Raw genomic sequence first — 10,478 nt, 5'->3', positions numbered from 1 at the left:
TCCCTGGGGAAGTGGTTTCCTAGTGGTTGGCTTCTGTTTCAAGGCCTGGCTACATCTGACTTATTTCATGTCAATATGTGCTCAGACTTCTTCATCTCATCCCGAGAGCTGCTGTTCTGTTCGGCCGGTTTTCACACTCTCCACTGAAGTGGCCGCAGTGCCTCTAAATGGCTAAAGTGGTTCAGTATCAACTTTAACTAGCGTTACTTTTTTAACTCAACTCAATCCCAAAAAATACACATGATATGACTGTATTATTATACTATGGGTTTAAATAACTATAGTTTGTAAATAGCTACAATATCATTTGGTTAAGTTACAATGTTTAAAAAATATTATTACATTGTATAAAACTATTATTCTTGTCCCAACTGTCGTATTTCAATTCAATATATTTTTATATAGTTCCTTTCGCAACACTTCCCCAAGGCACTCAACAAGTGCAGCAAGGGTCGTTATTTTCATTGTGCTAAATTATGCATAATACAGGAAAAAGGGAAAGGCCATAAGACAGTAAGAATAAAAAATCTTCTGAGGGGTCCAAAGTCGTCTGGCTGCCCACCCCCCTGACCCCAAGCATGCTGACTTTATACAATACAAAGAGTAACTATGCTTTTATATATGAAGGGTGCAAACTGTGGTCAAGTCCATCTGTGAACCACTTCCTTCTGATCATCTGCCACATGCACAATGTCATATTTGGGTCCAAAGGACTAATATACCCTCCATCTCAGACACTGCAAGATATGTGTGGAAGAAACATGCACGGTCTGAACAAACACACTGCTGACAAACACCGCAATGCAGGGTCTGTATGACCCTGCTGTCTGATCCTTACCTGTAGGCTAGAGAGATGCACATAACTGGTGTGCAAGTAAGCATTCGCCATGTATGCGTGGCAGTTTTTTACAAATACATACTTATTTTATGTGCATTTGTGCTATTATGACAAGAAACCGTGCATTTTAACCTTTATACAGCTAACGTGTACTTTATTTGCACCTCCACAACAAGAAATTGCCATGTGTATTGCTTACGCCTGCTTTACTTGCGCACCAGTTATATGCATCCCTGAACATGTCAGGCGATATATAATACAATTCTTACTAAACTTCTGTACATTTGCACTATATCTACTTAGACAATTGAGAAAGCAGGGTCAGCCAATCGCTGACTGGCTACCATTAAAAAATCTACACCTCCAGGTTAATTTTTGGCATTTTTGTACTTTTTTTTTTCACGCTGAGTGTTGTCAGGCCATTTTGTAGTTTGTTGTAGTATGCAGAAGCTCTGGGGCTCCAGCCACCAACACTAGATTCACAGTATTATTCAAACAGGACGCATGGGACATTTCTGAATGTTCCAAGCAGTAGCTGTCTTGCCAAAATTTCTCAAAGTGCAGAGTAAAAAAATGTTAAGCGAATGACCATGCCAAATGTCTAAAGATGGGCACACTTCTCTTACTTGGGAATTATAAACACTGTCCACAGGCAAACAGCAAGCTGGAATACATTTCTCACAAAGAGTATGAATGATTGTCCCATCTTCCCAAAAACAATCTCTTTTATTTTCGGTATTCTTTATACAAGGATTATAAATGACTTTTATTTAGCTGACATGGCAATTATTCTGTGTGGCTGAAGCCAAAGCCTGCATCCCATAGCATAAACGCCAGGAGCTGCATACCTTCATTGAAGTAGTGAGAGAATTCTGTAAGAGAATATAAATTAATCCCTTTGTAGGCTGAAGCTATAGGGCGATCTGGTCCTCGGAGACCCACAGACAGTCCATGACCATTTGACTCTGGGAGCTGGAAGGAAGCTTGGATGGAGCAAAAACATGGACGGACTATGGGTCTCCTAGGCCTGGATAGGGAAGCACTGCTGCACAGCCTTCATATCATGCAGCTGGAGTGTCATCTGAAAAACCCTGGGAGATTTTCAACAGAATCGGTGAAGACAGGGAGCTTTTTCTAATGGCTTATGAAAGTCCAGAAGTAAATCTTGAGGTTGTGGCAAGACGGGAAAATAGCAGTTTCAGCCCAAATATCACTGAGCTGAAGCAGGAGGGAGTCAAAACGTCCCCAGTGGTATGGTGAGATCTTAATCAGTAATGACAGGATCCAATTGGTTGAAGTCATTTTGTCATAAAGGTGGCATGAATTCAGGTGGTGCATCTCTTTTAGAAACATATGCTGTTTATCTGGGTTCCATTTTATTTAATGTTTTGTTGAAGATCTGCTATCATTCATGTCATAAATATGCAGACAAGCAGAAAATCAGATGCAAGGAAGAAAACCCTTTTCACAGTTGCAAAACAAGTTTAAAATGCAGTTTAAGGACTAACGCCTGAGCAGCCTTTGAGCACCTCTCCCTCACAATGTCTGCACAGTCAACACTGATCAGGTATAACATTAAAACCACCTGCCTAATATTGTGTAGGTCCCCCTCATGCAGCTAAAACAGCTCTGACCCTCTGAGGCATGGACTCCACATGACCTCTGAAGGTGTCCTGTGGTATCTGGCACCTAGATGTTAGCAGCAGATCCTTTAAGTTGTGAGGTGGGGCCTCCATGGATCAGACTTGTTTGTTCAACACGTCCCACAGATGCTTGATCACATTGAGATCTGAGGAATTTGGAGGCCAACTCAACACCCTGAACTCTTTTTCGTGTTCTTCAAACCATTCCTGAACAATTTTTACAGTGTGGCAGAGCCATTATCCTACTGAAAGAGGCTGCTGCCATCAGAGAATACCGTTGCCATGACGGTTGCTTGGTCTGCAACAGTGTTTAGGTAGGTGGTACATGTCAAGGTAACATCCATATGAAGGCCAGGACCCAAGGTTTCCCAGTATAACTTTGCCCAGAGCATCACACTGCCTCTGCTGGCTTGCCTTCTTCCTGTAGTGAATCCTGGTGACACCTCACCCCCAGGTGAATAATGCACATGCACATGGGTCAGCATGGGCACTCTGACCAATCTGTGGCTATGCAGCCCCATATGCAGAAAGTTGTGATCGTATCAGACTCCTAGAAGCAGGACTAAAGCCTCATATAGCAAGGGAGAAACCCTTCATTAATGAGAAACATGCAAGCAGGCTGCAGTGTGTATATATATATATATATATGCATACTGTATATATGTATGTGTGTGTGTGTGTGTGTGCATGTATGTATAATAATAATTGAACCTTTATTGTCCCTCATGGGGAAATTCTTTTTATACCTCCATCAACTTGTTCTTTGTTGAGCAAGTTGTCTGCAAAGCGCAGCCACCTGTAGTGGCGCCCAGGGAGCTGGGGGTTAAAGGCCTTGCTCAAGGACCTGCAGACATGCTGAGGCTGGGTTTGAACCAGCGACCTTGTGATTACAAGCACACAGGCTTAGCCCACTGAGCCACACACTGCCCCATATAATTTAGAGACACACACTCATAAATTGAGAAATGAGTGAAACAAAAAATTGTGGTCTCATTTTTTCCCAGAGCCATAATACAGATGCCATTGTAATGAGATAATCAATGTTATTCACTTCACCTGTCAGTAGTTTTGAGTTATGGCTGATCGGTGTATATGTAAATGTATGCTATATTTAATGGAACCAAGTTTGCTTCACAAAACCATGACCGGTTTCCTCTGTGGCTACCATTTAAAGCTGACTGCTAACGGCCACACTCTCCTGTTCTCACAGCATTTGAGAAATTAGAAACCTGGTCCACTGCGATCCCTACTGTCAGTTACACTTTGCCCCAGTGGTCCACGGACTTGTTTGCTCGTGTTGTGCTATCTACGTATTCTTACAGCTTCTTACAGCTGAATTGCACAAACACCCCGATGTTCCTGTCAGCTAGACTTAAACCTGAAAAACATCCCTACTACTTGAATCGGTGAAGTTCTGAGATAAATTGAGAAGGTTCATGACAACATGCAGTTAATTTTTAAAGAAGTCTCCCTCACTTCAGTGCAAATACATCTGCACCAATGATCCATCCAGGTGTTCGTCTTCCAACCTCTGATCCAGGTCAGGGTCACAGGCTGCGCCAGTGATGTTCTGTCTTTGCAGCACTGCAAGAAAAACAGTAAACACACACGTCAACTCACTGAAGCAAGATATTACTTACGGATGTTTTAGTTGTGTTTATGCATGTAATAATCTGCTTGTAATAAAGAAGAAAGTATTGTACACAATGAAAATGTGCCACATCTCAAAAGTATCCCACATTTAAGCTAATTTTTGTTGCACATCATGCTGTTAGGACATAACTCTACTGTCTCAAACTTCCACAGATCCAGTGTCCAGAAAACAGAACATTGTTCTGCCATTACTTTTCAGTCTGGTCAGTGGGCCTAAAAAATGATTCTATCTATTCATCATCTGGCCATTTACTGAGCACAGCGATATATATGAGCTATATATATATATATTGCTCATGAAATTATTATTTAATGCCACTGAAAATGGAAATGGAAAACCATAAGACCAGAATGTACATTAATTATACTGTGTGCCATAATGTTTGTGGCTTTTTTTAGCTATTTAATATTTCACTTGAATAGTTCAAGTATTTATTTTTAGTGTTTTGAAGATAAGTCGACTTTAGAATAAATGATGATCTGCCGAATAGTGATACTTTATTAATCCCTGTGGGGAATTGGGGGTCAGGGTCAGCCAGCATGCAGAGCCCCTGGAACTGGGGGTTAAGTGCCTTGCTCAAGTGCCCATTGACATGTAGGTATTCTGCCAAGGTCAGGCTGGTGACCTTCTGATCACAGGCTTAGAGGCTTAGCCCGCTGAGCCACAATCCGCCCCTAATTTGGTTGGCGTTCAGATCATTCAATTATGAAACTTCTACCTTCTGGATCCTGTTTCATTTTATGAAACAGTTTTGCATTGTGCACAATGAGACACAGAAACATAAAGACAAAATAGGAGCCCTCGCATCAGGGGTTATCGTGATACATACTGTACATGTTACAATTTGATGTTACAATTTGATTCGGGCACCTTAGAACAGTGTGTTCCCATCTGAGGCTGTTCAGTCAGTATGTCACGAAAGCCAGTTCATATCAGCCAAGTGTTATCAGTTGTTCATTTTCATGCTTTGAAAACTTGTTTGTAATATTTTTAGCAGCATACCTTTCATGAGGTCTTGTGGTTTATAACTCATCCATTAAACTCTTTATCTTTATTGTTTTTAGCAATACCTTAACTGGCGCACAATTCATAACTTCATAATAAAGCGTAAACTTTCATCAAAATAATTTATACTTCTGGTCTTGTGTTAGTGGATGGAGTGATCTCAGATCAACCCTGTATTAATCCTCAATGCTCCGATGAACGTCATAGCCTTAGCGAATGATATCCTGATGTAAATTTCTTTATTGATTGGATCAGTAAGCAGAAAACCTCTTCTAATGCTACCACAGGCAGCCAATGTGAGGGCCAGTCTGACAAGCCTCTGGCACCTCAGCCAATAGCTGTTGGCGTGCGGATTTCGGGACGTCGCCCATTGACACACCGAGCAGAGGCTTTGCGTCACGCATGAGGCTGGATTGAAGTTTCTTCCTGCACTTCAGCCTCTTGATGTTCTGTCAATTATTTTCTATTGTGAAAAGAACTAGACAGCTGGCTAAATAATTAACTGACCCATTACGTATATTCCGCAGCTTAATGATTCACTCGTCAATGAGTTTTTTCCAGTTCCAGAGGTGTACCGGCTTGTAGTACCATCACACACATATACACCCCCCCCCCCCCACCCCCCCGTCTGCTTTTCAAAACTATATAAAGGATACTTGGCTGCACAGGATGCAAGAAAAAGAAGCTGACCATCATCACTAATGAACTAGTCTGATCTGAAAAAGACCCACAGAGAACAAGGTAACATTTCAATCTGGTTTCTTTATAAATTGTCTGCGGCTTGTTTTCATCGATCTCCGATTTCCATATGAAGTTGTGGAAATAATATTTTCCTAAGTGTTATTCATATATTGAGCCATTCTTGCATTAACTGCGCTTTTTGAAACAAAAATGCACTGTATACATTTTCTCATTAATCATAAATGATCTTGATTATGGTCTTGTAATTGCTTTATGAGGTTTGGTAGTTTTTAAAGTCTTATTAAAAACAGCTTTGTCATATAATGGTATACCCATCAATCTGTGTACTTACATGTGCCTTTAATATATACACCTTTATCAGGTTTAAGGTGCGCTATGAAAAGGATATGAGTGAATGCGGTTTCTTTACCCAACAGGACCCCGTAAGGCTCGTCACAGCAATTCCACCTTAAGCAACAAAACACAGAACCCAACAGGACGATGCCGCCCCAACTCCAGTCCCAGAACCAGCCGGGCCGTCTCGTGTTGCAGGGGGACTTGGCATCCTTAAGCCCAGCACTACGGGAGTTTATTGAGAGCAGCGCCACCCTGTGCCAGCCCAGTGCCGTACACGTCTGTGACGGCTCAGAGGAGGAGAACCGGTGCCTGCTAGCGGAGCTGGAGGAGCAGAAGATGATCAAGAAGCTGCCGAAATATGAGAACTGGTATGCAGTACTTCTGGATTGGTGAGGGGGGGGGGTGCTGTCATTAATATAACAGTGTGCAAGGCTAGCTGGAGGTAGCAGATGTGATATAGCCCTGGATCAAGTCATATCAATGGTGATATGATACACTGACCCATCATGTTTTCACAGCTGGCTGGCACGCACGGATCCACGTGACGTCGCTCGAGTCGAGAGCAAGACAGTGATAGTGACACAAGAGCAGAGGGACACGGTGCCTTCTCCACATGGTGGTGTCAGCAGCCAGCTGGGGCGTTGGATGTCCCAGGAAGAGTTTGACAAGGCCATGAACCTCCGCTTTCCTGGCTGCATGAAAGGTGCATTTCGACTCAAAGTGGGCAATTTTCACAAAGTGGCCATAATGATGACGAAATGAGCTAGATGCTAATGAAATCAGCTCATGTAGAGTTACCTGTATATCTGAATAACACTAGACTGAGCACTATTGCGGATACAAGAAGAGCTCTTGATATGGCCAGTGACGTCTTCAACACCAGAAACCATGTGTGCGTCAATATACATTCTTTTTCTTTATCCAATTTCGTAGGACGGACCATGTATGTCATCCCCTACAGCATGGGTCCTGTGGGCTCTCCCTTATCCAAGATTGGTGTGGAGCTGACCGACTCTCCTTACGTGGTGGTCAGCATGCGCGTGATGACCCGCATGGGCAAGGCCGTCCTGGAGGCCCTGGGAGATGGAGACTTTGTGCGCTGTCTCCACTCTGTTGGTTGCGCCCTACCACTCAAAGGTAGGCTGTGAAACATGAACATGGGAAGTGAAAGGCTCTGCTCAGATGTGGAATTATCTGGTCCATGAGGGAACTGCAGAGTGCTATTGAGTATCACAAAACCTGTGTTCACCCTTTGATTCATACTCATACTACCTTTCAAACTAGACTAATCTTCACATGAATCATCATGCATCAAACTAACATGAGGCTAGTCTAGATATTTATTGGCGATATTCTGAGTGAATGAAAGGGCTTCTCCTTCCACAGAGCCATTGGTTAACAACTGGCCCTGTAACCCCGAGCTCACCCTCGTGGCCCATATCCCAGACCAGAGGCAGATTGTGTCCTTTGGTAGTGGCTACGGTGGAAATTCCCTCCTGGGGAAGAAGTGCTTTGCACTGCGGATCGCCTCCCGCATTGCAAAGGAGGAGGGCTGGCTGGCGGAGCACATGCTGGTGAGTGAGCCTCCAGCGTTTGTTAAAGGCTGGGATAGTTATAGCGACCCATGACCCTACAACATGCTGCAAATCTTTGTCAAAGGATCGCCATGACTTGATCATTTTCTACGTACTTCTCTGTTTCTCCATTCAGATCTTGGGCATCACTAACCCTGAGGGCAGGAAGAAATACATTGCTGCTGCTTTCCCCAGTGCCTGTGGAAAGACAAACTTGGCCATGTTATGTCCTTCTCTACCTGGCTGGAAGGTGGAGTGTGTTGGGGATGACATTGCTTGGATGAAATTTGATGAGGAAGGTGAGGTCACCATTAGTACCCCTCTTGAGATACGTCCATGCAAATGCTTCTCTGATCACCTGGTAGGGACGGCAGTGTCAGTCCAGGATCCCTGTTCGCTAAGCTTTCTGTCTCTGTCTACAGGTAATCTGAGAGCCATAAACCCTGAGAATGGCTTCTTTGGTGTGGCTCCGGGGACTTCGACAAAGACAAATCCCAATGCCATGGCCACCATTTGCAAGAACACTATCTTCACCAATGTAGGTGAGACCAGCGATGGTGGTGTGTACTGGGAGGGCATGGACCAGAAACCTTCTGAGGGAGTCACCTTGACCTCCTGGAAGAATAAACCCTGGACTCTTGAGGATGGTACATGACCCTTCTGCTTTCTAGTAATTGAGCTGCAAAGCCCTCAGCTATTAGGTATCTAATGATAATCTACTTCCGTTCCTCATTTCTCTCCCCTAGGTGAGCCCTGTGCACATCCCAATTCCCGCTTCTGCACTCCAGCAAGTCAGTGTCCCATCATTGACCCCCAATGGGAGTCCCAGGAGGGTGTCCCCATTGAGGGCATCATCTTTGGAGGACGCAGACCACAAGGTACAAAAACACCAGCATCTTAGGTTCCTTTACCCTCCAAAGGTAGAAGCTTGTATGGGTTTCCATTTGTCTATTGACTGATTGATTTTTCCCTCCCAGGTGTGCCACTGGTGTACGAAGCGTTCAACTGGCAGCATGGTGTGTTTGTTGGTGCTGCCATGCGGTCAGAAGCCACAGCTGCAGCAGAACATAAAGGTGAGTCACATGTGTTTGAATTTCTGGTAAATGAATGCAGTAAACATGAAGAGACACATTAGTGACGGATGGAACTCCTTACATTGAGAGAATATTCAAATATATTATAATGCAAATGTCTAAAACATGGTATAAAGCAAACCAAAAGCCTATGCAACAGGCAAAGATGTACTCCAAACATCTTCTAACTGCTTATCTTAGTCAAAGTTGCCATGGCCTGCAGCCTATACCAGGCAGTACTGGTCACAAGGCTGGGGTATACTCTGGATAGGATGCTGTTGCAAAAATGTAATGAAGTATATAATGTATATGTTTCAGTGGTAGCTAATAGCTTTTTTCTGGCTTTGTTCCCGTAGGAAAGGCGATCATGCACGACCCCTTTGCAATGAGGCCATTTTTTGGCTATAACTTTGGCCGTTACCTCTCCCACTGGTTAAGCATGGAGCAGAGACCCCGGGCAAAGCTGCCCAAGATCTTTCATGTCAACTGGTTCCGTAAGAGCCAGTCGGGGAGGTTCCTGTGGCCGGGCTATGGAGAAAACATCCGAGTCCTGCAGTGGATGTTCCAGAGGCTGGACGGGGAGGTCGGTGTGGTTAACTCTGCTGTGGGCTGCCTGCCTACCAAAGGAGCCATCAGCCTGAAGGGGCTTGACCAAGAAGTGAACCTGGACGAGCTCTTCGAACTGCCCAAGGAATTCTGGGAACAGGAGGTACAGGACATCCGGTTGTACTTCCAGACGCAGGTTAACAATGACCTGCCTTATGAGATAGAAAGGCAGTTGGAGTTACTGGAACAGCGAGTGCAGCAGCTGTGATAGATACAGATCATCACAACGGTAACGGTCAAAAAGAAATAAATACTGGATTTCTATTCATATATTAATTCCCACTCTCTGACTTGAAAGAATTAGAAGAGAAGTTAGTAGAAAAGAGTTAAGAAATTGGATGAAATACCTTGAGGATATGGGTAGCAACTATCACGGCTGATTAATTGTTTAACTATCTATTTAAAAGTGAATAGGAGGAAACCCTGAAAAGAGACTGTGCACTAAACAACATAACTTATTTCTGCTTTACAGTTCCATATATTTAACAATGTCGATTGCTGAAGAGCGTTATTATACTCAACCCAAGATGCTGTGCACTTATTGCACATCTGTCACTGGTCATTATATACTGACCTTTTCTTGTTGTTGATGTTTTAAAGTCTTAATTTATTTTTGTATACCATGAAGTATTATTGTGTGTTTTGGATTTCAATTTGCTCTCAATGTAAGAAGCATAAAGAGACATTAATAAATATTATTTTGAACAATCATTATTATTTTCCTTTTGTTCTTGTTTTGTCGCTGAATATAAATTAAATGACACTTGGCAACCAACAGGTTAAGAGCTGAGACGCAGAGGCCTATAGCCAGAAATTAATTTCATGGGGTGTCCAGCAGTCCTGTCCATAGGTCCCCCTCAGTAGATTTTGCCAGACGTGGTGGGGGAGGGGGGGCTTCAAACCCATACATTTACGGCATGCACAGTACGTTCAATTTAGTTCTACAGTGGAAAGACAAAGTATGTGAGCCCTTTGGAATTACCTGGTTTTCTGCATTAATTGGTTATAACATATGATCTGATCTTCATCTAAGTTGCAATAATGAAG

General features: G+C 43.3%; 1 protein-coding gene across 1 annotated transcript; it reads left to right on the top strand.

Annotated features, from left to right (window-relative positions):
- Positions 1–5,790: 5,790 nt before the first annotated feature.
- Positions 5,791–10,142, top strand: pck1 (phosphoenolpyruvate carboxykinase 1 (soluble)). The gene is made up of 10 exons (XM_023795280.1): positions 5,791–5,881; positions 6,259–6,546; positions 6,697–6,881; positions 7,112–7,315; positions 7,565–7,752; positions 7,889–8,051; positions 8,175–8,399; positions 8,499–8,630; positions 8,730–8,825; positions 9,182–10,142. The coding sequence occupies exons 2-10, from the start codon at positions 6,323–6,325 to the stop codon at positions 9,637–9,639; spliced, it is 1,875 nt and encodes a 624-aa protein (XP_023651048.1). The 5' UTR covers positions 5,791–5,881; positions 6,259–6,322; the 3' UTR covers positions 9,640–10,142.
- Positions 10,143–10,478: the final 336 nt, after the last annotated feature.

Source organism: Paramormyrops kingsleyae, chromosome 8 (assembly GCF_048594095.1).
Source record: "Paramormyrops kingsleyae isolate MSU_618 chromosome 8, PKINGS_0.4, whole genome shotgun sequence".
NCBI lineage: Eukaryota > Metazoa > Chordata > Actinopteri > Osteoglossiformes > Mormyridae > Paramormyrops > Paramormyrops kingsleyae.
This window is presented reverse-complemented; position numbering and strand designations above follow the sequence as displayed.